Raw genomic sequence first — 27,735 nt, forward strand, 5'->3', positions numbered from 1 at the left:
TGGCTGAACACCCAATATCTGGATAGTCAGACATCTGTGGAGGGAAAGAATAAAAGACCTTTGATACCCGAGGCCAAGTGCTTTGCAGAAGGGTGGTTTACATTTACTCTCCTCTCGGAACATACAAGGGTACCTGTTTGGCCACTCCTTTGCCCTAACAAATTTATGTTTTTAAAAGAATACCTTGTTGATAGGTGAAAGATGAGTGCCTCATAACTTTAATTAACATTTATTTGTTGATGTTGTTGAATGTGTGTTCATGTTTATTAATAGTTTGTATTTTGTCTGGTAATTTTTCTTTCAGTTATCCTTATTAGGGTTTCAGGTTTTGGGTTTGTTTTTTTTTAAATAAATAAAGTACTTATATTTAAAGAATACTGTGTTTGTTACTAATGTACTAATTCCCAGTTTATTGTTTGCCTTTTGATTTTGTTTCATATCTTTATAGTAAGATCAAATAATATTTAATTAATATTTTTATTCTTATTTTATTTAGAAATTCCTTCTGTATCTTGACAATAGTAAATGTTCTAATATGTTCTTTTAATAGCTTGATTTCTTTTTCACATTTTACTCTTTATCCATTGCATATTTATTTTGGTATGCTGTGTTCACTGACTTTTTTCCAAATAGTTAAGTTGGTAATAGCATCTTTATTGTAGTACCATGTACTGAATAATCCCTTCTTTTCCTACCAACTTTGAAACTACCTTTATTATATTACCATATTCTTATATATTTCAGCATCTGTTTTTGGACCACATACTGAACTATCAGTTTTGGGGCCAGTAAAACACTTGCTAAAAACTATTTTTTACAGCTGTTATGTATTTTAATATTTGAAAGAACAACTCATCTTCCCCAGTCACTCTTCTGTTTCAGCATTTTACTAGATACTGGTGGCGCAGTGGTAAAGAATTAACCTGCCAGTGCAGGAGACACAGATTCAATCCCTGGGTCAGGAAGATTCCACTGGAGAAGGAAATGGCAATCTACTCCAGTATTCTTGCCTGGAGAATTCCCTTAGACAGAGAAGCCTGGCGGGAACAGTCTGTGGGATCACAAAAAGTTGGATGTAAGTACGCATGCATGCATATGCACAATTGAACTTTACTCCTCTAAATGAAACTTAGAAAAAAAAAATGAAACTTAGAGTTAAACAGTGTTCAGTTCAGTTCACTCAATCCATCATGTCTGACTCTTTGCGACTCCATGGACTGCAGCATGCCAGGCCTCCCTGTCCATCACCAACTCCTAAAGTTTACTCAGACTCATGTCCATTGAGTTGGTGATGCCATCCAACCATCTCATCCTCCGTCATCCCCTTCTCCTCTAGCCTTCAATCTTTCGCAGCATCAGGGTCTTTTCAAAAGAGTCAGTTCTTCACATCAGGTGGCCAAAGTTTTGGAGTTTCAGCTTCAGCATCAGTCCTTCCAGTGAATATTCAGGACTGATTTCCTTTAGGATGGACTGGTTGGATCTCCTTGCAGTCCAAGGGACACTTAAGAGTCTTCTCCAACACTACAGTTCAAAAGCATCAATTCTTCTGCACTCAGCTTTCTTTATAGTCCAACTCTCACATCTATACAGGACTACTGGGAAAACCATAGCTCTGAGTAGACAGACCTTTGCTGGCAAAGTAATGTCTCTGCTTTTTAATATGCTGTCTAGGTTGGTCATAACTTTTCTTCCAAGGAGTAAGCTTCTTTTTATTTCTTGGCTGCAGTCACCATCTGCAGTGATTTTGGAGCCCCCCAAAACACTGTTTCCATTGTTTTCTTATCTATTTACCATGAAGTGATGGGACTGGATGCCATGATCTTAGTTTTCTGAATGTTGAGTTTTAGCCAACTTTTCACTCTCCTCTTTCACTTTCATCAAGAGGCTCTTTAGTTCTTCTTTGCTTTCTGCCCTAAGGGTGGTGCCATCTGCATATATGAGGTTATTGATATTTCTCCTGGCAATCTTGATTCCAGCTTATGCTTCCTCCAGTCCAGCATTTCTTATGATGTACTCTGCATATAAATTAAATAAACAGGGTGACAATATACAGCCTTGACATACTCCTTTCCTGTTTTGGAACCAGTCTTTTGTTCCATGTCCATTTCTAACTATTGCTTCTTGACCTGCATACAGATTTCTCAGGAAGCGGATCAGGTGGTCTGTTATTCCCCTCTCTTAAAGAATTTTCCAGTTTGTTGTAATCCACACAGTCAAAGGCTTTGGCATAGTTAATAAAGCAGAAGTAGATATGTTTCTGGAACTCTCTTGCTTTTTCAATGACCCAACCAATGTTGGCAATTTGATCTCTGGTTCCTCTGCCTTTTCTAAAACCAGGTTGAACATCTGGAAGTTCATGGTTCACATACTGTTGAAGCCTGGCTTGGAGAATTTTGAGTATTACTTCGCTAGTGTGAGATGAATGCAGTTGTGCAGTTTGAGCATTCTTTGGCATTGCCTTTCTTTGGGATTGGAATGAAAACTGACCTTTTCCAGTCCTGTGGCCACTGCTGAGTTTTCCAGCAGTTTGCTGGCATGTTGAGTGCAGTGCTTTCACAGCATCATCTTTTCACTTTTAATAAACAGTGTATTCACATTAAACAAGACATCTTGCCTGCCCTCAAGCCATCAATCACTGCAGCTACTTCCCCCTTCATAATGGTGCTTCCTCAGGGGCATTAAGAATGGAGAAAAACCGGATCTTGGTCCCAGATAGTTAAGATGCATATCAAATAATTTTTCTTTGTAATTAGCTGTAATCTTTTAAATGTTTAATTACCTGTTTTCCCCTCCCCCCCCAAAAATTCTTATATATCCCAGCTCCTCCCTTACCTCTTTGAAACAGTACCTCAGAGCTATTTTAGCAGCTGTTTCCTAGGCTGTATTCCTCAGTAAGATCCTCCGAATAAAATATAACTCACAACTTTTAGGTCATGTGGTGTTTTCTCCTTCAGTCAACAAGATTTTAAAAAAATATTTATTTATCTGCACCAGGCCTTACTTATGGCATGCAAGAACTTTAGTTGCAGCACGTGAGATCTAGTTCCCTGGACCAGAGATTGAACCCAGGCCTCCTGCATTGGGGTCATGGAGTCTTAGTCACTGAATTAACAGGGAAGTCCCCAGTCAAAAGGATTTAAATGAAAATTCTTGCTACCATGTGACAGTACTGTACAATCCTACACAGGAACATGAAATCTTTGCTTATTAAGTTTTTTTTTTTTTTAATCTCAGTAAAAAGATTTGGGTAAAAAAAAGTTTTCATACAAGTCTATAAATTTCTTCAAATATTATAAATTTTTCATAGCTGTTAGGAAGGAAGTATTTTTGCCTATTCTGTTTTTCTAATTGTGATTGGTACACAAATAAATGCCATTTATTTTTTGTATGTTTATTTTTTAATCTTTAATAGTGTACATAGTTTTTTATCTTGATAGTGTACATAGTTTTTTAGTTTATTCTTGTGGGCTTTTTAGGAAGACAAGTATTTGATCTTACAAGCAACGATAACTTTTTTACCTTTCTATTGAGCATATTAATTTCTATTTTAGGTCTTGGTTAGAATTTTTCTAGAATGCTTGAAATAATATTTGATTGTAATGTATCTCAGTTTATTTTAGGAAGCAGATTGTGACATCACATCGCTCTTTGAAGCCATTTTGGATTGAATTCATTTGCTGACATATATTCTCAGTGACAACACTATAACTTAGCTGGCAGTAATTTGCCAAGCAGATGTATAAATAAGCCTAAACATTTGTAGATAGGGAGTGGAGTAACAATCAAAAGTCATACTCGGTACCCACATTCCAAATGTTTCTTGCTTGTGAGATGATGAAATCTTAACAAAATGAAAACATACTTGTTTCGGTGCTATGCACAAAAATACTTTAGGACTCCCTTTATAAGAATTAAAGCCTAACTCAACTTTTACACTATTTCCAAATCCTAAAAGCAGTTGAGCTGCTTCTTACCTAAAATTTTGTTGGTAGGATGAAAGTTTCAGCTGCCTGAAATATTAAAGAACAATAACAATCAAATTAGAAAATAACAATTCCATTGCACAGAATAAACTAAGAAAAACAACTGTAGTACCCAGAAAGAAATTGTCATGATGACAGAATGAAAACAGTTCCTTTGGTGCTGCTAATACCCGGAAGGAGTAAAAAGATTCTATTTTGAAATCACTATGTAAATAAGTCTATCGGTTTTGTTCATTCCATTCATTGTAGTTTTCCCTGACATTAACAGTTCTCTGTTACTGTCTTTCCCTGACAGTAACAGTGTAATTTTTGCATTTGTAGGTTTTCATTTTTTCAAGTACAGAACTTGCTGTGACAAAATGATGAGGCTGTAACACAAATGTGCATGTGAAAACTGGTCATAACTGAAAAGTCCTCCTCAGTCTACCCCTCTGGCTCAAGGATGGCTTTAGTATTCAGTTGGATTTGTTGGACTGAATTCTGTGAAGTGAAAACTCACACGACAGTGGGAGGTCTTCAGGCTCACATTGGAGCTTAATGAAATGATTTAGAAATGATTCCAGCACCATGTAGCTTTCTTGTTTGTTTGTTTTTTTAAAAGTGTTTTCCAGTGCTGTTATGGTAAATTCTTGATGATGTTGATGATTAAGAGCTCATATATATTGACGGGTTACTATGTACCAGCCACTGTTCTAAATGTTCCTCAAAAATGATCAAATTTAAACAGTTCTTAAATATGCTGGTTTTTAGATAAATGTCCCTAGTAAAGTTTTCCTGCTTCTCAAAGTCAAGTGACAAACTGATGAAATAGGTGAATTAGGAGTGACACACACCCTCCTCTCTATTATTTCTCTGCAGTTCTGAGGCTTTAGGATAAAGAAATGAGGAAAGGTGATTGAGATAATCCTGAACCATTTGGGAGGAAATGGAAGGAACAGATAAAAGCTCTTTGAATACGCTTTTCTTCCTAGTACTAATTCAGCTAGTTTTTAGGTGCCCCAAGTCATGGGATGACAAGGAGTCAGACATGACTTAGCAACTAAACAAGTAAATATATAAGTAAATAGTAGGAAATTACTAGTAATTGTGCCTATGGCAACCTACTCGAGAATTCTTGCCTGAAAAATCCCATTGACAGAGGAACCTGTTGGGCTACAGTCCATGGGATCACAAAGTTGGAAATGACTGAGCGACTAAGCACAGCACAGTACTAGTAATAGTGCCTAGCTTTTACTAAGTATCTGTCTTGTGTCATGCACTGTGCTGATTGAATTATATGTGTTAGATCTACATTCCCTCTTGAAAGGATTTCATGCTTGCAAAATAGATTGTCATCAGATTACTTGAATATTAACATTCCAGTGTACATTTAGAGTATTCTGCTAACTGCAAAAGAGAAATTATTTCATCACTATTTAGAATAATAATTCTTGTATAAATAAAACAGTTCTACCCGTAGGAACAAACCACTCTGGACACACAGCAGACTTTGCTTCAAGCTTTCCTGATCAACCCTCATCTCCGATCTTTGCCTTTTCCTAGGTTCTCTGTGGCACAGAATTTTGCATCTAATTATATGATGCCTCACATTCCCTGTTATTCTGGTTAAAGTTTTCTTTTTGTCTAAATATATTCTAAATTCAAGAGTATTATCCATTTCTTTTATGTTCCTGGAAACCTGAACACAATACTAGTTACAAATTAGGTACTTAATAAATGATTCTGAAATAAGTGAGTTAATAAATAAATAAACAGACTTTAAATTGCCATTCTCCACTTAATGGACAGATTCTAAGGAGCTTTATATGATAAATGTACAGTATAAAGTCAAAAAGCTTTCAAAAGATAGTGTTGCCATTTTTATTTTTTTAATTTGCAGAAGTAGTTCTCAAACTTTTTAGACTCAGGATTTCTTTATGCTTAAAATAATTGAGGGGACTTTCCATTAACTAAAATTCTATGCTCCCAATGCAGGGGGCCCAGGTTCCATCCCTGGTCAGGGAACTAGATCCCACGTGCCACAACTAAGACCCGGCACAGCCAAATTAAATAAATAAAAAACGATTGAGTACCCCAGTGAGTGAGCTTTGGTTGATGTAGGTTATATCTCGTGATGGAGAAGGCAATGGCACCCCACTCTTGCCTGGAAAATCCCATGGATGGAGGAGCCTGGTGGGCTGCAGTCCATGGGGTTGCTAAGAGTCGGATACAACTGAGCGACTTCACTTTCACTTTTCACTTTCATGCATTGGAGAAGGAAATGGCAACCCACTCCAGTGTTCTTCCCTGGAGAATCCCAGGGACGGGGGAGTCTGGTGGGCTGCCGTCTATGGGGTCGCACAGAGTCGGACACGACTGAAATAACTTAGCATTAACATTAGCATATCTCGTGATACTTACCATTCAGTTCAGTTCAGTTGCTCAGTCATGTCCTACTCTTTGAGGCCCCATGGACTTGCAGTACGCCAGGCCTCCCTGTCCATCACCAACTCCGGAGTTTACTCAAACTCATGTCCATTGAGTTGGTGATGATATCCAACCATCTCATCCTCTTTCGTCCCCTTCTCTCACCTTCAGTCTTTCCCAGCATCAGGAACCTGAACACAATACTAGTTACAAATTAGGTACTTAATAAATGATTCTGAAATAAATGAGTTAATGAATAAATAAACAGACTTTAAATTACTATTACTAATTAAAACCGAGATATGTCTAGTTAAAGAAAAGATAGCTATGAGTTTAAGTTTTATTGGGGGTCTTAATTCCTTAATAGCTCAGTTGTTAAAGAATCCAGCTGCAATTCAGGAGACCCCAGTTCGATCCTGGGTCGGGAAGATCGCTGGAGAAGGGAAAGGCTACCCACTCCAGTATTCTGGCCTGGAGAAATTCCATGGACTGGACACGACTGAGCAACTTGCACTTTCTTTCAGCACAGGAGAGAGCCTCTCAGGAGCTCTGAGAAAACTACTCCAAAGAGTAGGGAAGAAGCCTGTATATATATATAAATTTGGGCTAGGGAACATCTGAGTCAAGCAGACATCTTGGTAGTCACAAATAACCAATATATAAAGTTAATGATATTAGTGCTTTTCTTTAGGAAGATGCAAGAATCTGGTCATTGAAGTTCTTCCCAAGATATACATCTAACTATCCAAGAGGCCTGCTCGTCCGAAGCACAGAGCACCCTGTTATGGTCTTAATTTCTTCTATCCGAACCACAGAGTGCTTCATCCTCTTACGGTCTTGGTTTCCTCTGAGAGTACACTGTTGGTGACTGCAGTGGGCTACCACTTAATCCTTGTAGAACTGGTTGGTGAGCAGTTCTCTTTGTTTTTGTTTACAGACATTTAAAAATATAAGAATATAAGCACATACTCTACTAGCTGTCACAGCAGTGACATCAACACGTCATGTAGCCCCTCAAAAACGCCATTGTATTCTTGTGAGAGAATAAGCGTGAGAAGGGCAAATACTGTCGTAGTATTATTATGAAAATAGTTCAGACCTCACAGCTCCCTTGAAAGGTCTTGGAGAATTGATAAAGTACTCCTCTGGATCACTGCATCAGGCTATAGAAAGAGTAGTCTTTAATCTAAAGATTAAATTTGTGTTTTTTTACTTTTAAATTTAATCATGAATATTGTTAAGTGTTATATATGGCTCTAATTATTTAGCAAGTACATAATTAATTTCTAATTAATGTTAAATAGTAATTTCTTGGTTGAAATGATCTTCATTTGAAAAAGCAACAATATTTGGAAACTGTGTTCTGTATGCATTTAAAGTTGGGTTCTCTTCTGTTGCAGCTCCTCAGTTTGAAACCACATGTAATTATGTAGAAGCTACACTTGAAGAGTTTCTTTCCTGGAACTCTGACCAGTCTAGTATTTCTGGAGCATTTAGAGACTATGATCATTCCAAATTCTGGGCTTATGCTGACTATAAATATTTTGTCAGTTTATTTGAAGACAAGACAGATATTTTCCAGGTAAGTCAGTATATTTCTTTTAGTCATGGTATAATTTATTCTTGAGAAAAGTTCACAAATTAGAATCTTCAAGGTACCCTTTTCCTCACTGTCTTTTTCTCTCAAAAGTCACAGTGAGTCTTGCATATTCTGTCCACTCACGCCCAAAGACTCACTCAAAGGAAGTGTAATGTTTGGCCTACCAAGGTCAACAGCCTTCTTATTGTTTTCCTAGTTGCCAAACTTCCTGCACAGTCTCTCCTTTGCCTTTTAAACAGCACCTGAATCAGTTTGGAGTATGTCAGAAACATAGATTGTGTATACAACTTCATTTCCTCCTGACCTTCATCTAAGTTCTTATTCTATCAGGCAGGCAGATGGAGGTGCAAAGCTGGTTACGTGAAGAAGCGTTCAAGCATTCCTAGGATCCTAGAAACCCTCCTGGCTACTGCTGCCTGCTCTCATTGCTTGGGGGGTAAGGGGGTGGGGGGTGCTTAATGCAGGTTTATGGCCTGAGGCAGAAAGTGCTGGGCTCCCAGAGATTCACTGTAGAAGTCCTACAGAAGTGTGCAGGCACTTGCAGGAGTAAGAATGTGGAAATCCTTTGCTATGTGTTGACATAACCAACAGCAGTTTGCAAACTACAGTATCCTCTTTTCGAATGCTTTCTACCTCAAACTGCCAGTTCATTTTGTGGGGTGATTTTGCAAACTCCCTGCTCTAGTCTCTGTCTTAGGCACATGGGCCAGGAATGGGAGTCTTCCCAGGAAGCTGTCTGAATGACTCTGCCTTGCCCACCATCAGGTCGAGGTTCTAGAGTTCTTCATCCTGCCCTTTCGGGATGTATTTTACCATCACAGCAGGCTGTTTACACCTCCCCACCCCTACCCACTGCTCTCGCCTGTCACCACCACACACCCTCTGGACTCTCCTCTCATACCGGCTGATAGTCCTTGGACTCTCGAGTCATTTTGCATTGAGCTTACATTTTCCTGTTTCACCTTGAGTCAAGGTTTGAATGCTGGTGTTTTCACAGTTATAATACGGCAATCAATAATACTTTGTATCTTTCCTTTATTAACATTTTAAATGTTTTCTTATAATAAAGTATCCTTTTTGTAAAAGAAAGGAAAACGTGTCACTTGGCTCATAATTGTTAGCTGAGGATACTTTTTTTTCTCACAACCATGAATGAAATGCATTGATTTTGAAAACATTCAGTAGATGCTTTCTGAATCCAGTCTATATCAATGTACTATTTACTCATTTTTAAATGATAATTTTGAGGTAATACTTTAATAACCTTAATTGTGATTACTCTATGGAACTTTAATCCTAGACCTTTCAGAAATCATACTTAACTTTTAGAGTATTTCATTATATTTCTCATACCCTAACCCATCCTACATATTAGACTAGTATTTGTTTTTAATTTATTATTTACTTTGGGCTGTGCTGGGTCTTCGCTGCTTTGCATGGGCTTTCTCTAGTTGTAGTGAGCATGGGCTGCTCTCAGTGTCCGGGCTTCTCGTTGTGGTGGCTTCTCTTGTTGTAGCGCGTCGGCTCTAGATGTGTGGGCTTCAGTCATTATAGCTCTCAGGTTCAGTAGTTGTGGCTTGCGGGCTCTAGAGCACTGGCTCAGTAGTTGTGGCACACAGGCTTAGCAGCTTCAGAGCATGTGGGATCTCCCTGGATCAGTGATCAAATCCATGTCCCCTGCATTGGGAGATGGTTCTTATCTACTATGCCACCGGGAAAGTCCTAGACTAGTATTTTATTATTCTATATTTCAGGTAAAACATAATAATAATAATATTTATCAATACTTGGTCAGTTTTCATTCCATTCCCAAAGGAGGTCAATGCCAAAGAATGTTCAAACTACCGCACAATTGCAAAGTAATCCTAGCAAAGTAATCCTCAAAATTCTCCAAGCTAGGCTTCAACAGTATGTGAACTGAGAACTTCCAGATGTTCAAGCTGGATTTAGAAAAGGCAAAGGAACCAGAGATCAAATTGCCAACATCTGTTGGATCATAGAAAAAGCAAGGGAATTCCAGAAAAACATCTGCTTCATTGACTATGCTAAAGCCTTTGACTGTGTGGATCACAGTAAACTCTGGAAAATTTTTAAAGATGAGAATACCAGACCACCTTACCTGCCTCCTGCAAAACCTGTATCAGGTCAAGAAGCAACAGTTAGAACTGGATATGAAACAACAAACTGGTTCAAATTTGGGAAAGGAGAATATCAAGACTCTATACCATCACCCTGCTTATTTAATGTCTATGCAGAGTACATCATATGAAATTCCAGGCTGGATGAAGCACAAGCTGGAATCAAGATTGCCAGGAGGAATGTCAATAACCTCAGATATGGCAGAAAGCAAAGAGGAACTAAAGAGTCTCTTGATGAGTGAAAAAGCTGGCTTAAAACTCAACATTCAAAAAGCTAAGATGATGGCATCTGGTCCCATCACTTTATGGCAAATAGATGGGAAATAGTGGAAACAGTGACAGACTTAATTTCTTGAGCTCCAAAATCACTGCAGATGGTGGCTGCAGCCATGAGATTAAAAGATGTTTGCTCCTTGGAAGAAAAGCTATGACCAACCTAGACAGCATATTAAAAAGCAGAGACATTATTTTCCCACAAAAGTCTGTATAGTCAAACTATGGTTTTTCCAGTAGTCACATATGGCTGTGAGAGCTGGACAATAAAAAAGGCTGAGCCCTGAAGAACTGATGCTTCCGAACTGTGGTGCTGAAGAAGACTCTTGAGAGTCCCTTGGACTGCCAGGAGATCAAACCAGTCAATCCTAAAGGAAATCAACCCTGAATATTCAGTGGGAGGACTGATGCTGAAACTCCAATACTTTGGCCACTTGATGGAAAGAGCCAACTCTTTAGAAAAGACCCTGATGCTAGGAAAGATTGAAGGCAGGAGGAGAAGGGGACAACAGAGCACAAGATGGTTGGATGACATCACCAACTCAGCGGACATGAGTTTGAGCAGGCTTCGGGAGATGATGAAGGACAGGGAAGCCTGGCATGCTGCATTCCATGGGGTCGCAAAGAGTCAGACACAACGGAACAACTGAGCAGTAACAGCAAAGTGCTTTACCTTTGTAGTCCTCACAATAAACCTATGATTTAATAATATCCCTGTTTTAAGAAAAATGAGGCACCAAGACGTTAAGTAAACCTTTTTTTGAAATTGTACAGCTAAGAAAAGAATAACCTAAGCAGCCTGCCCCCCAGGCTTTAACTGCTGCTCTGTATGCCTGCAGAAGGCTCGGATACATGACTCCACAGCTAGGATGAAGGCCTTCTATCTGTGCTGAATCTTGTCTCACTCTGCCTTGGGTGAATCTCTAAACTGACCCCATCAGTTGTTCTGTCTCAGCCCAGGCATGGCAGCACTGTGCAGACCTGTGTCCTTCCCTTAAGCGTGGGTATAAAAGACAGTCTTTTGGTAATGTGCTGGAATTCTATTTGAGCCCTTATACAATCTGATATTTTTAGTTGAATGAGTTTTCTGTCAGCTCACATTATGGTGATTAATTCTCTGGATTAGAACAGGCAAATCTGCTATGAACAGCCAAGTCCATTAAGATTATATCATTTTTTTATCTCAGTTTTCTGAGCACAAAGTCTTATATTTAAGATATCTAAGTTGTTTTACTTTTACCACTATAATTCAGTCACTAAATCTGACTACTTTTGTTTCAGGCTTTCTTCCATCTGTCTTAAAATGGTGGGTAAACATTAAAACTGATAAATTTTTAAATGTTTATTTAAAATAAACTCATTGTATGTGAATATAAATGACATTTTTATGAAAATAATTATATTCACCAATATTTTAATGTTAGGAGAGGAGTGGCATTGCTTTACGTTCTTGTAAGTCTCTTTAATGTCTGGCATGGCAACCAACTAGTCGGACACAACTAAGCACAAGAGTTGAATAGAGGAAAGCTGATTTTTTCTATCTGCGTCATTCAGTCTGTTGCGATTTGTTGGTTTGTTTGAAGTGTATGAAGAATATCTGGTTTCACATACATATGCAGCTGAAAAAGAAAGGAGCATTTTGGCAACCTTTCTAGATAATTGTGGATTTTTTTTTTAATACTCCACCAAATTTGAGTTGTTTCTACCTCTAACGAGTAGTCTCTTAAAGGTTCATTAGTTACAGTAATCTGAACCCATAATCAAAGAACCCTTCGTAGTAAAATCCATTGGTCTATCTTTCCTGGAATGGATCTTTAGTAGTGGTGTATAGATCTTCCAAATGTTGATGCATTTTTATTTACTTCATTATTTCGAAAAGTGACATTTGTAAATAGCATCACCATTCTTATCAGAAAAGTCTTTTAAGTTTTAGGAAGCTTTCTAGCTCATGTGTTTCAAGATACAAGTTTCCAAGATCATTTTTATTCTGTTCAGAATATTTTCTAATTTCCCTTGTGATGTTTTTCTTTGACTTATGGATTACTTAGAAGTGTAATGTTTATTTTGCAAATACTTGGGGATTTCCAGCTGTCTTTCTGTTATTCATTTCTAATTTAATTCCATTGTGTTCAGAGAACATACTTTGATGATTTCAGTCCTTTTAAATTTATCGCTTTACAGCCCAGAATATAGTCAATCTTGATACATGTCCCACGTGCACTTGACAGTAATGTATATTCTGCTGTTTTTGTTTTATGAATGTCCATTAAGTTGGTTGCTCATGTCTCCCGTATCTTTACTGATTACCTGATACTTGTTTTACCCATTATATAGAGATAGATATTGAAATTTCTCAACTCGAGTTGTATATTTGTTTCTTTTTCATTTTAGGTTGGTCAGTTTTTGTTTTGTGTATTTTGTAACTAGTAACAGTTTAGGTTCATACACATTTAGGATTACTGTTTCCTCTTAATGGATTGATATTTTATCAAAATGTGATGATCCTCTCTTTTCTGAGTTCTTCCTTTTTCTGATGTCTGAAATCTACTTTGTTTAGTTTGCCTTTGGATAGTGTTAATAAGAAAAAGGGGTACTTGCACTATGATTCCATTTATATAAAATTGTGCTGAGTTGCTTCAGTCATGTCTGACTCTGAGACCCTATGAACTGTAGCCCTCCAAGCTCCTCTATCATGGGATTCTCCAGCAAGATTACTAGAGTGGGTTGCCATACCCTTCTGCAGGGGATCTTCACGATCCAGGTATCGAACCCATATCTCTTAGTCGCATGCATTGGCAGTCAGGTTCTTTACAATTTATAGTGACAGAAAATAGATCTAAGAAGGAGAGGTAGAGAGAGGTTACAAAAGGCTATAGGAAAACTTTTGGACATGACCGAAATGTCTGTCACCCTGATTGTAGTGATTGTTTTTCAGGTGTATATGTAGGTGAAAATTCATAAAATTATGCACTTTAAATATACACAGTTTATTGCACCTCGATTATACTTCAGTAAGGCTGTTTTTAAAAATGCAGTGCTACTAGTACTCTTTGGTTCCACAGCCTGACAACGACACTTTGATCACCATTGTTTTTGTGCCTTCAATGCAAATGTCAACACAGTGAAATAAGAAAATACCTCACAGATCACCTGAAATGGTCTCAGGGGTCCCCAAGAGGTCTGTGATCCTATTTAAGAATCTCTACATCGTCCCTTCTGAAATTACTCTCTACTCTTCTAGTTCTGACTCCTCCTGTAATTAATTCTAAAATAGTTTCTTATGAAAATATTGAAATTATATTCACAACCATTTCATGACTTGAAATTGAAAGTGAAAGTTGCTCAGTCGTGTCTGACTCTTTGCGACCCCCATGGTCTATACAGTCCTTGAAATTCTCCAGGCCAGAATACTGGAGTGCGAAAGCCTTTCCCTTCTCCAGGGGATCTTCCCAATCCAGGGATTGAACCCAGGTCTCCCACACAGTAGCAGAAGCTGCTCTTTACCAGCTGAGCCACAATGGAAGCAGCTTTAAATTGTGTAAGGGAAATAGCATTGAAGACTCTCCCCAGTGTAACCGCAGCCTGTCTCCTCTGCATCTCCTTGCAATGCTGGACCACAAGTGTGCTCTGTCTTCTGGCCTTTGCTCACGCTCTTCTCAATTTCTGCCTGTTAGTATTTAACTTCTTAGGGCCTGGCTCAGATTCACCCTTGGCTCAGAAGTCTTCTCAGCCACTCGTACTTACATCCATCTGTCCCTTGCCTTCATCCTTGTATGTTTTATTTGGATTGTTATTTAAACAGTGCATGACATAGATTGCCTGTATCTTGTTCCCCTAACAGCATTGTAAACTCTTTGGAAACAAAATTTTTTATTCCTCCAGACTGCTAACATAGTGCTGAATATATAATGAATATTTGAATGATTACATAAGTGTGTTTTTTCCCTAGTCTTACCATTTTTTGTTTTGCTGTTTCTTTGGTCTTTAGGACCCTTCACAGAATGTTTTAACTTAAACCCCAAGTTCACCTTCATCCAGTTTTCTGTGGCTTCTAGTTAATCAATTGTAGCATTTGTCAATTTTGATAGGAAATTCTTAGCTCTCTTTCAGCCTTATAACTAGCTTTATAAGTATTTACTTATATCCTCTACTTATTCTTATTCCATGATAAATATATGATATTTATATACTGATAAATACACTGGCCAAAATGTTGGTATTGTTGGAAAATATCCTATAGCCTTAAAGGTGGCCAAAAATTATGATTTTGACACTTAACTAACTCTCATTTGGCACATAAAATTGGTCTAATTTTTTTAGCTGTACATCACATCGTTGACTGATCTAAGCAATGCATTTTTTGGAACATTTTATTCTCTACTTTGCAAGGAAGGGAAGGGATTTGTGACAGTAACAAAATTTCTTTGACTCATTATGTAAGAATGGCAGATGTTACATTTTATAACCACCTATGAGTATCATTGTAATTGAAGCTATTGTGGACTTCCTTGGTGGCTCAGTAGTAACGAATCCACTTGCCAATGCAAGGGACACAGGTTTGATCCCTGATCTGGGAAGACCCCTGGAGAAGGAAATGGCACCTGCTTCAATATTCTTGCCTGGGAAATCCCATGGACAGAGGAGCATGGCAGGCTAGAGTCCATGGGCTTACAAAAAGCCGGACACAACTTAGTGACTGAACAACAACAACAATTGAAGCTATTAAGAATCAACATATAGCAAAGCGATTTGCCCCAAGAACATTTCCCAGGTGGATTCCATTTTATGTTGTGATTCAGATTGACTGTGGAGAGTCAGGAGCCTTGTTAAGTCACCAAGACACAAAATCTCAAAATGCAACACAAGGAAGATTAGTTCTAGCCTGTCTTGGGCTTCATAACATAGTTAATGAAAGTATGTTGAAATTGAGCCAGGTGGTTTAGTCATGTTCAAAGGGGCTTGATGGTCAATGATGCTTTCTAATGAGGCAAATTGGATGTTAGAATTTGGGTATTTATCCAAGCCTGTCTATAGGTAGAGTTAACTACCTCTTTTCTGTTTATGTTATGTAAGGTAATTTTTTCAAGGAAAAAAGAGCCATAAGCACTTGCTAATTTATAGTGTTCATCTAAGGGGCTTCAGACAATAAAAAGAATCTGCCTGCAATACAGGAGACCTGGGTTCGATCCCTCGGTCAGGAAGATCCCCTGGAGAAGGGAATGGCTATACCCATTCCAGTATTCTTGCCTGGGAAACCCCCCTGGACAGAGGAGCCTGGAAGGCTACAGTCCTTGGGGTCTTAAAAGAATGGGACACCACTTAGAGACTCCACAACAGCATAGTTAATAATACTGTATTGTGTAATTGAAATTTGCTAAGAAAGTAGAACTTAAAAGTTTTCACCAAAAAGAAAAAAAAGCAAGTATCAGGTGAAGCCTGGCCAGTGAGATGGAGAGGGTTAAGGTGTCAGAGAGATGAGAAGGACCTGGTCATTCAGGCCCATGATAGAGGGCATTTGGATGTAATTCTAACTGCGGAGCAAAGGAGGGGACAAGACTTAATATTTTAAGATCATTCTTTTTTTTCTTAATTAATACTACTTTTGCTGCTTTGAGGAGAAGGGGTCAGACAGACAAAGAATCAAAGTTCTTTGAGATAGAGAGACCAAAAGAGAATAACCAGGTTGCATGTGGTAGGAACAGGGAGGGGTGTGGTGTGGAAATGTCCAAAGAATTGACATCTGCATTGGGTCTCAAAAGAGAAATGTGAATTGGGGTGTGGGTAGTAAGTAGACTGGCCATGCAGAGGCAACAGCAGGAGCAAAGGCAGGGAGATGTGTGGTCCCTGATGGGAGAGCAGTAGAGAATGGTGGAGCATGGTCTCATATCCTGGAGAAGGGAATGACTGCCCACTCCAGTACTCTGGCCTGGAGAATTCCATGGACTGTATAGACTGAGCAACTTTCACGTTGCTTCCCTGGTGGCTCAGCTGGTAAAGAATCCACCTGCAATGCAGGAGAACTGGGTTTGATCCCTGGGTTGGGGAGATCCCCTGGAGAAGGGAATGGCAACCCGTTCCAGTATTCTGGCCTCATATCAGAATCTGTATCCCCTTTATGGTTCTGAAATGCAGTTTTCAGGTAATATAATTACCTCTACAAATAATTTTTTAAAACTATTAAAATACATGAGAATTTAAGAAGTGTGTGATTTAATGTGTAAATAATTCAATCATGGCTATACTAGAAGACATAATGAATTAATCAGATGTTTGTACCTACCTACAAGGAAAAGGTTCAGTTTTGAAGAATTAAGATAAAATTCCAGTGAATATTTCCAATATTTTATATTTAACATTTTGAAATGAGGCTAAATAAGTGTATTTGTATCTCTACACATACAGTCACCATGATGAGACAGTACCAGCACAGACTGATATTGGAGTATATATTTCCAACCCACATGTCATATAAGTATCAGTGCTGTTGGTGACTTATTTTTCAAAGTGGTGAACCGCTCTGGATAAAGCTGCAGAAACACAAAAATACAATCCTTCCTCAACTTACTTAGTAATTGTGTTTCTGAAATTCAGTATGTATTAATACTATGCAGAAATCCTTTTGTTTTTGAAAGGATTATGTGAAATTAGAATTGGAACTCTAGTCTCAGATAACTGAGACAAGATCAGTTTTTCCAGTGTTATAAATGTTGTACAAAATAAAAGTTTTTTATATTGTGTTGAGCTGCATCCCTCATGCCCATTCACTGAATGCCAAGGCACCCCCATCCTGTTTATTATGACAATCAGAAATGTCTCCGCATTTTTTAACAGTATTGTTAAAAGGACAGAACTGCCCCGTAGTTTCCACATGCATAAAGTGGATATAACTACTTTCAGTTTCCTAGGATTAAATGAGATGATGCATACAAAATGTTGTGATTTGGGCCTGTCCAACCATATGGATTCAATAACCCAAAAGTGATAGCTTGTTAGCCTTTGAATATATAAATTTAGTGGTAAATAGAAGAGAATTTAGGACTGGAGATGAAAGTTTAGGAGTCGTGTATGTAGCTTGATTTAAACATTATAAAACAGCAGGCAGAAAGTTAAGATTCATTTTAAGAGGGATAAAAGTAGGGTTCCATGGCTTCCTAAAATCTACAAAGTCAAGAATAAGGAAATACGGCTAGGCAACAGTTCATAAGAAAAAGGCAAGAAATTCCCAACTCTGAAGAGCCTGAGGGGACAGTCAAAATAGGTACACTCAGTGTCGTCTATTTTTTGACAAATTTACTTTAACTTACTCTCTCTGCCGCTTTGCCCCAAACCTTCCTCCCTGTGGTTTTCCCAGACAATTTGCAGCTGAATTTTAGGTAGTTTAGGTCACCCTGATGTAATCATTTCAAAATAATTTTTCCTTGTTTAGTGATACTGTGTTAGATAAGAGGTATGGGAAGCCTTGTGTTGGTTTTTTGTATGGTCACCCCCACACACACACCCAGTAGAACTTTCCCCTCATGGTTTTTTCTGAAGCAGTGCTCTAGAACAGTCTCACCTGGGCTCGGTCCACTGACCCCCTGAAAGTGCATGTGAAAGTGTGTGTGTGTGTGTGTGTGTGCACTAATTTCTCTGAGAAAAGGGGTATTGATATTCCTTAAATTTCCAAAGAGGTGTATCTATAAGAAGATTGAGTGACTTAAACCAGCCTCTTCTTAGGTGAGGCAGATCCCTGTTTTCTGTTTTTGTACTGCATGTCTTTCAGCTGCCTTTAAATTCCAAACTGAGGTATGATGAATTGTTCACCAAAGACCAGGTTTTTGGGACCTTCCCTAAGCTCCCTGCTTGGACCGGGTGCCCTTTTTCGGTGATCTCAGCATGCTTTCTGCTCACTTCTGTCAAAGCAGTTCTTCCAATCTATGAGACGGGTCCATTTATGGGACTATCTTCCATTATTAGATTTAAAAGGAGGGCCTGTGTTGTATTAATTTTTTGTATTCCAGACATTCAGCATTATACTAGATATGTAGTGTGCTGTGATGTGCTTAGTTGCCCAGTCGTGTCCAACTCTTTACAACCCCATGGACTGTAGCCCTCCAGGCTCCTCTCCTGGGGGTTCTCCAGGCAGGAATACTGGAGTGGGTTGCCATGCCCTCCTCCAGGGGATCCTCCCAACCCAGGGATTGAATCCAGGTCTCCTGCATTGCAGGCGAATTCTTTACCATCTGAGCCACCAGGGAAACTCAGATGCTCAAAAATGGTCTCGACCTGAACCATTTACAATAAGCCAACATATTCTTCTTTCCCTCCCAAGCAACCAAGATTTTAAGCACTTAACCTGAGCCAGGTATTCCAATAGGCATTAGGAAAACAGTTAAGCTCCCTGCATGGAGTGTATGTGCTGTGTCCAGAGGGGACGTGACTTTTGCCAACCCCAGAGATGCTGCATGGAACCATATGCATGTATCATAGTGCTGACTTTTCAAAAACTCTGCCTTTAATAACAGATATCAGTTATATGCACATATTCTGATATCTTCATCACTGAAAACAAAAATGAAAATGCTTTTTCTAGTCTTCCTTAAAACCATCTATTAAAATGTCTCTCCAGAATCCTTTCTTTTCGAGTAATGTTAATGTTCTGCCTCTAAAAATAAAAAATGCAGATTGAAGAAACTGTTAAAGTAGTGTCAGTATTTAGGACAATGTTCTGCACCTAAAAGTGTTTTTTACTTTGCTTTATTCTTTAAAATTCAATAGGAAAAATTCATGATTCAGAAAATAAATAAAGCCAAACCTTTCTATCTGGTTCATTAGGGTGTCCTTTTCAGCTTGTACATATTTTAAGTTCCATGGATTTGAGTTTATGTCAGACTACATTTGTAGTTTTCCAACTTTTATTTAAAAGCAAGAACATTCTTTCTTTAAGCCTAAATAAAATCAAGCAGAGCAGTTTGTTGAAAGAAAGAGAACTAGACATAAGGAGTGCCAAGTTCAAAGTGCTGTCTCTGTTTTAAAGTTCTTTACACTTAGAGTTCATGACTAAGGAGCATAGCAATAGTGTTTCAAAATATGTGCTGTGTCTCCCCCACCTGGACACTCTGATTTAGTAGGGATGACCTAACGTTCCATAGTAAAGGCATCTATAGTTTTAAACAACTATACTAACCTAGGAGACAAACCTAGACAGCATATTAGAAAGCAAAAACATCACTTTGCTTACAAAAGTCTGTATAGTCAAAGCTGTGGTTTTTTCAGTAGTCATATACAGATGTGAGAGTTGGACCATAAAGAAGGTTGAACGCCGAAGAATTGATGCTTTCAAACTGTGGTGCTGGAGAAGACTCTTGAGGGTCCCTTGGACTGCAAGGAAATCAGATCAGTCAATCCTAAATGAAATCAACCCTGAATATTCATTGGAAGGACTGATGCTGAAGCTGAACCTCTAGTATTTTGGTCACCTGATACAAAGAGCTGACTCATTGGAAAAGACCCTGATGCTGGAAAAGATTGAATGAAGGCAGGAGGAGAAAGGAGCAACAAAGGATGAGACTTTTGGATGGTATCATTGACTCAATGGACATGAGTTTGAGCAAACTCTTGGAGATAGTGAAGGACAGAGAAGCATGGCATGATGCAGGCCATGAGGCTGCAAAGAGTAAGACACAACTGACCAACTGAACAACAACCTAGGAGAAGCCTTCTTTCATGTGGTCTTTGAAGTGCAAAAAGTTAATGTATTACTTATACCTCAAAATATCTACACTGTTTAGAGGGAATATGCCTTTCTGGATTCATGAGTTGAGCTTCAGAGATTAAAAAAAAAAAACAAAACTGTTTGCATCTCAGTCACTGTTCCTACTGCCTGAGTCACTTCCACCAGATATCCTCATTACTCCGTCTAGTGTTTATTGTCCGTCTCCAGCCTCTAAAATGTAGGCTTCATTTGGGTGGGCATTTTTGTCTATTTTGTTCACTGATGGGTCACATGCTCTAGGAGAGTGCCAGGCGTGTTGTAGGCAGACATTAAATATTTGTTGAGTAACTGCTATTAGTGAGGTCATTCAGATATGTTGTTGGTTAAAAAGACTTCTTGGACTGCTCTGGAAACCTAAGCTCTTCCATCTGTAGTGCTTTCTGTAAGAGAGTTCCCATTGCCCCAAACCAGATGTGTAAGTGGAAATGTGTAACACTACTATACAGCAGAGTTGGTTGTTTCCTGATGGACTGTAACTTTATTTTCATAACAGGATGTGATATGGTCTGACTTTGGGTTTCCTGGAAGAAATGGACAGGAGAGTACATTGTGGATCGGCTCCCTGGGGGCCCATACACCCTGTCATCTGGACACCTATGGTTGCAACTTAGTATTCCAGGTACAAGGAAGGTAATGCATATGTGCATAGGCATGCAGGAGGGAGAGAGAGAGATAAATGTATGTGTGCGTGTGTGTGTGTTTGTGTCTTTGTGTGTTGCACAGGAAAAGCAGTGACTATTGGGTAGGCAGCAGGACTCCCTGCTCCATTCTATCAGCCTGTCTCATGACCAGGGCAAATCTCTTAATCTCTGGTTCAGTCTCCTCCTTTGTGAAATAAGGGGAGCGGTATATATGGTGGTTTCTGCGTGCTGTGCCTCTCAGCCATGATCAGGATTGTTCTTAGAAAGCTCATCCAGAACTTCCAGGCATCCACTCCCAGTTCAGCTAGGCAGTTGTCTGCTTAGCTGGCTCCTTCTTCCACTTCTTTGAAAATAAAATTAGACTGATAAGGTCTTTCCAGCTCTGACATTCTAAACGTATTCTCCAAACGAGTCCAGGGGAAGGGAGCAGCTTTATCATCTCTAAGGCAAAATAAGACTTTATACTTCCTAGTTTAAGAAGAGCAGTCAGCTATCTTGAAAGGACAAGATAGCCCTACTGTAACTGCCAGGGGTCACTGGAGGGCTTAAGGACTTGTCTCAGAACTTGTTTCTTTTCTCTCTCTACTTCCCCATCTGTGGATTTCTGTATGTGTCTCTTCCCTTTTCACTTCTCCCTTCTTTGCCTCAGGTCCTCCCTCTGCTGGCTCCAAATATTGGTGTGTCTAATGTTTTGTGAGTTAAGATTTATCACTTCCATTTTCCAAAAAAAATAAATTTTAAAGTGACGAAACCATTTTACAGTTTTCTCTTTTTGCACATCCCTATGTTATACTACTTTTTATTGTGTGGCATCATTTGTGCATTTCTCTTCCTTAATGAATCAATTTAACAAATGTTTAACTTAAGAAATTCACAGTCCAAACAGGGAGAAGTCTGAAAATTTAACTTGATGGACAGAACCCTGACAGGTTACTCTGGATAAGATAAGAATACAGAGATTTGAAAGAGTGGAGGTTATTCTAGGTAGCTCTAGCTATAGGAATGGAAACAGCTTATGAGGAGACTGACTTTGATTTGAGAATTATCTTACAAAGTAGATCTTGTCCCTGCAAAGGAGCTACTTAGGACATCCTTAGATACCCACTAGTTGCTACCCTACCTCCACCAGGTGTCTGCAGAGGAGATTCCAGAACTGAGTGAGAGATGGGCCAGGTGACCCCTGAGGTGGCTCCTGTATTCCTCGATGGATTGAATGAAAATGGGTGAAAACCGGCACTTCGCTGCTGCCTTCTTACATCTTTTGTCTCAAGTCTACAATACTAACTTGTATCTTTTTTTTTTTTTCCATTAGGAAAAGATGGCATCTCTTTCCTCCTGAAGATACTCCTTTCCTTTATCCAACTAGAATCCCTTATGAAGAATCCAGTGTGTTCAGTAAAATCAATGTTGTCAATCCTGATTTAAAACGTTTTCCTCAGTTCCGGAAAGCTCGAAGACATATGGTCACTCTGAGCCCAGGACAGGTAAAGTGGGAGCTTTAAAACACTGGTGACCTGTCACTGGACACCCCAGCTATAACTTCTTTCAAGTCCTATGTCACGTGCGTCCCCACCAGTACAAATGACGACAGTGGTCCCTTCCCTGCTGCTCTGCTATTGGATGCCAGCTTCTCCAGCTGTAGGCTTCACACAGTCCCAGCTTCACAGGTCATGGAAGGGAAATGAGAGGAGGGTGCATGGCTCCTCCTGGTGGTGAAGAGGAGAATGGACTATGGACGAAGATCCAGGAGCTCAGTCATTTTTGTTTAGGTTAAGAGGAGGTGTCAAGGCATGAGTACTTGAGCACTTCTGAAACATTTATTTACAGTTAATATCTGTCCAACTACGTTAGAATCCAGGCACACAAACACAGGTTCAAGTGTATCCAGTTAGTGGGCCAACAACGGCAGATTGAACTAAGAATGATTTAGGGATTTAAGGGGTTTTTTTATTTTTTATTTTTTTTTAATTTTATTTTATTTTTAAACTTTACAATATTGTATTGGTTTTGCCAAATATCAAAATGAATCTGCCACAGGTATACATGTGCTCCCCATCCTGAACCCTCGTCCCTCCTCCCTCCCCACACCATCCCTCTGGGTCGTCCCAGTGCACCAGCCCCAAGCATCCAGTATCGTGCATCGAACCTGGACTGGCGACTCGTTTCATATATGATATTATACGTACTTCAATGCCATTCTCCCATATCATCCCACCCTCTCCCTCTCCCACAGAGTCCAAAAGACTGTTCTATACATCAGTGTCTCTTTTGCTGTCTCGTACACAGGGTTATTGTTACCATCTTTCTAAATTCCATATATATGCGTTAGTATACTGTATTGGTGTTTTTCTTTCTGGCTTACTTCACTCTGTATAATAGAAGTATAGTTGATTTACAATATTGTGTTAGTTTCAGATGTATAGCACAGTGATTCAGTTATATATTTTTTCAGGTTATATTCCATTATAATTTATTACAAGATATTGAATATAGTTCTCTGTACTATACAGTAAATCCCTGTTGCCTGTATATTCTGTGTGCAGTAGTTTGTGTCTGTTAATCCCCTGCTCCTAAATTACCCCTTCCCCCATAACCAGACGTGATACCCATAAGCTTGTTTTCTATGTCTGGGAGTCTGTTTCTGTTCTGTATATAGATTTGTTTATCATTTTGTAGAGTCCACATGTAAGTGATATCATATATTTGTTGAGAATGATTTGCTTTTAAGCAAGAATGGATGCTGCTTTTGTGACTGACTGTCTCTGAAATATCTCCAAAGGTTTGGTGCTTAGTGCTTCTACCCAGTGGGGAAAATCAGCTCTACAACACTGGCATTTACGGTCAGATATTTTATTAACATTTACCGGGTTTTCTTAGTCTCTTAAGGAGATTTTATTCCCTTGGTTATCCCTCTTACCTGCCTGTGTTCCTTCCTTTGCCCCCTTCTCACTGGCTGTTCCTGCCTCCTTTACACTCGAGTGCTCCAGCTCACACAGTCTGACTGTTTCCTCGTCTTGTCAGCAGTCACTCCCCATTCACCTATCCCCCCAGACCCTGACAGCCACTTCTCTGTTTTCTTTCTTTATAGATTTACCTATTCTGGACGTCTCATATAAGTGCAGTTGTGCAATCTGTGGTCTTTTATGTCTGGCTCCTTTCACATAGCATAATCTCCTCAAGGTTCATCCACACTGTAGAATGTTATTGGCTCTTCATTCTTTTTTTGGATGAATATGTTCCATTACAAATAGCTGAGGGAAGAAGAGAAGCTAAAGGCAAAGGAGAAAGGAAAGCTATACCCACTTGAATGCAGAGTTCCAAACAATAGTAAGGAGAGATAAGAAAGCCTTCCTCAGTGATCAATGCAAAGTAATAGAGGAAAACAATAGAATGGGGAAGACTAGAGATCTCTTCAGGAAAATTAGAGATACCAAGGGAACACTTCATGCAAAGATGGGCACAATGAAGGACAGAAATGGTATGGACCTAACAGAAGCAGAAGATATTAAGAAGGGGTGGCAAGAATACACAGAAGAACTGTACAAAAAAGATCTTCATGACCCAGATAACGACGATGGTGTGATCATTCACCTACAGCCAGACATCCTGGAATGCAAAGTCAAGTGGGCCTTAGGAAGCATCACTACGAACAAAGCTAGTGGAGGTGATGAATTCTAGTTGAGCTCTTTCAAATCCTAAAAGATGATGCTGTGAAAGTGCTGCAGTCAATATGCCAACAAATTTGGAAAACTCAGCAATGGCCACAGGACTGGAAAAGGTCAGTTTTCATTCCAATCCCAAAGAAAGGCAATGCCAAAGAATGTTGAAACTACCGCACAATTGTACTCATCTCAGATGCTAGCACGGGGCTTCCCTGGTGGCTCAGAGGTTAAAGCATCTGTCTGCAATGTGGGAGACTGGGGTTCAATCCCTGGGTCGGAAAGATCCCCTGGAGAAGGAAATGGCAACCCACTCCAGTATTTTTGCCTGGAGAATCCCATGGACGGAGGAGCCTGGTAGGCTACAGTCCATGGGGTCTCAAAGAGTTAGACATGACTGAGCGACTTCACTTTCACTTCACTTTCAGATGCTAGCAAAGTAATGCTCAAATTTCTCCAAGCCAGGTTTCAGCAGTACAAACCATGAACTTCCAGATGTTCAAGCTGGATTTAGAAACGGCAGAGGAACCAGAGATCAAGTTGCCAACATCCATTGGATCATCGAAAAAGCAAGAGATCCAGAAAAACATCTACCTCTGCTTTATTGATTACGCTAAAGCCTTTGACTGTGTCGATTACAACTAACTGGAAAGTTCTTCAAGAGAGGAGAATACCAGACCACCTTACCTGCCTCCTGAGCAATCTGTACGCAGGTCAAGAAGCAACAGTTAGAACTGGACATGAAACAACAGACTGGTTCCAAATCAGGAAAGGAGTATGTCAAGGCTGTATATTGTCACCCTGCTTATTTAACTTATATGCAGAGTGCATCATGCAAAATGCTGGGCTGGATGAAGCACAAGCTGAAATCAAACCTCATATACGCAGATGACACCACCCTTATGGCGGAAAGTGAGGAGGCACTGAAGAGCCTCTTGATGAAAGTGAAAGAGGAGAGTGAAAAAGTTGGCTTAAAACTCAACTTTCAAAAAACTAAGATCATGGCCTCTGGTCCCATCACTTGGTGGCAAATAAATGGGGAAACAATGACAGACTTGGGCTCCAGAGTCACTGCAGATGGTGAAATTTCATGACTGCAGCCATGAAATTAAAAGACACTCTTGGAAGAAAAGCTATGACCAATCTAGATAGCATATTAAAAAGCAGAGACATTTCTTTTCCGATGAAGGTCCATGTAGTCAGAGAATGGTTTTTCCAGTAGTCATGTATGGATGTGAGAGTTGGATCATAAAGAAAGCTGAGCACCAAAGAATTGATGCTTTTGAACTGTGGTGTTGGAGAAGACTCTTGAGAGTCCCTTGGACTGCAAGGAGATCCAACCAGTCAATCCTAAAGGAAATCAGTCCTAAATAGTCATTGGAAGGACTGATGCTGAAGCTGAAACTCCAATACTTTGGCCACCTGATGTGAATAACTGACTCATTTGAAAAGACCCTGATGCTGGGAAAGATTGAAGGCAGGAGGAGAAGGGGACAATAAAGGATGAGATGGTTGGATGGCATCACCGACTCAGTGGACATGAGTTTGAGCAAGCTCCAGGAGTTTGTGATGGACGGGGAAGCCTGGAGTGCTGCAGTCCATGGGGTCGCAAAGAGTCGGACACGACTAAGCAACTGAACTGCCTGTTGTTCCATTATGTGAATATACATTTTATTTATCCATTAAACACCTGATGGGTATTTGGGTTGTTTCCACTTTTTTGGTTATTATGATAATACTGTTATAAATATTTGTGTACAAGGTTTTGTAAGAACATATATTTTCAGTTCTCTTGAGTATTTATGTAGGAGTGGAATTGCTGGGTCATATGTTAATTCTGTGTTTTAACTTTTGGGGGAATTGCCAAACTGTTTTCCATAGCAGCTGCACCATTTTACATTCCCACCAGCAATCTATGTGGGTTCTAATTGCTTTACATCCTCTCCAACACTTGTTATCTTCCTTTATTATTATTACTATTATTATATTACTACAACTGTAGCCATTTTAGTGGGTGTGAAGTGGCTGCTAATTCTTTTTTTTTCTTCTACTTTAATAGCCAAATTCAATGAGTATTTCTGTCCATTGTATCAGTTTTTCACATCATTCTCTTTCCTGAATCCACCATAAACTGGCCCCCCTCCTACCTCTGTACTGAAAGTAAACTCTGTGATAGGAGATTCGAGGCCTCCTAATGACTAAAGCCAGTGGCTGTAGTGGCCATTTTCAGTGCCTGATTCTCCTGAAAGGAGCGCTCTTCCCATCTCCACCTTGTCTGTAGCAAGTGCTACCATTTTCTAAATCCAAACCCAAAAGTTTCTACTCTACTTGGCCTTTCACAGACTCTTATAGTGAGTCTGGACAAATACAGTCCTTCTTGGCTCTGCCCATTGCTTTCGTTTGCTATTCCTTCTTATTTAAATCTAAACATTTACTAAGTGGACCATTGCAGGACTCTCTTGTCCTTCCAGACTTTCCCATAATGTCACTATTTTAACCGTCCACTTACTCAGAACTTCTCAGGAACTTGTAATGCCTACAGGATATAAAATCCAGATTCTTTATTCTGAATTCAGGGCCCTCCACTGGCCCTAACCTGATTCTCCTACTTTATTCCCCAGTATTCCTTCTGCAGTGGTAAAACCGGCCTGCTTGCTGTCCCTCGACAGTCCGGCCTCCCTTGCCCATATCCCCCTCCTGGCACGTCCTCGTTCTCTCCCAGTCGTGGCTCAGATCACACTTCCTTCATCCAGGTTGCCCCTGACCTCCCTAGTTTGTGCCTGCTTCTCTCACCTCTGAACTTCTCTACCACCAGTGTCCACTCCTCTGATTTACCCTTATATAATGCCTCTGTTCTATATATTATTTTTTCATTGGCTAGATTTTATACTGTGAGAAGTCAGAAACTATGTCCTGTATTTTTATGTATGCCCTTTCTCAGAACTCATACAATTCTTATGTGATGGAAAGGAGGAAGAGTTACAATCTCAGAATCCTTTACCAAGATTTGGATGCAGACAAAGACGGTCCAGCATAAAGGAGAGCAGAGACTGGAGAAGCTGGTAATATCCTTTGTGAAAAAGTGAAAGTGTTAGTCGCTCAGTCGTGTCCAACTCCTTGTGACCTCATGGACTTGTAGCCCACCAGGCTCTTCTGTCCGTGGAATTCTCCAGGCAAGAATACTGGAGTGGGTTGCCATTCTCTTCTCCAGGGGATCTTCCCATCTGAGCCACCAGGGAAGCCAATATCCTTTATAGAACATGCAAACTTGTTAATTTTTT

The 27,735-nt window shown here is 39.5% G+C and overlaps 1 protein-coding gene across 10 annotated transcripts in view; it reads left to right on the forward strand.

Moving 5' to 3' along the window:
* HSPBAP1 (HSPB1 associated protein 1) overlaps nt 1-27,735 on the forward strand; it is a 57,582-nt gene that overhangs the window by 25,719 nt on the left and 4,128 nt on the right. For 3 of the 10 annotated variants that reach the window (XM_086403106.1, XM_086403111.1, XM_086403120.1), the window contains exons 3-6: nt 883-1,075; nt 7,790-7,971; nt 20,648-20,784; nt 22,108-22,279. In XM_086403106.1, coding sequence (XP_086259232.1) covers nt 883-1,075; nt 7,790-7,971; nt 20,648-20,784; nt 22,108-22,279 — 684 coding nt within the window. Of the gene's footprint in view, nt 1-882; nt 1,076-7,789; nt 7,972-20,647; nt 20,785-22,107; nt 22,280-26,273; nt 27,517-27,735 lie in introns of those variants that run through there. The other 7 variants (XM_086403096.1, XM_086403135.1, XM_086403129.1 and 4 more) reach the window with 3 other exon arrangements.

Source organism: Bos grunniens, chromosome 1 (assembly GCF_055505025.1).
Source record: "Bos grunniens cultivar Pamir isolate PY7600 chromosome 1, Bosgru_T2T1.0, whole genome shotgun sequence".
Taxonomy (NCBI): domain Eukaryota; kingdom Metazoa; phylum Chordata; class Mammalia; order Artiodactyla; family Bovidae; genus Bos; species Bos grunniens.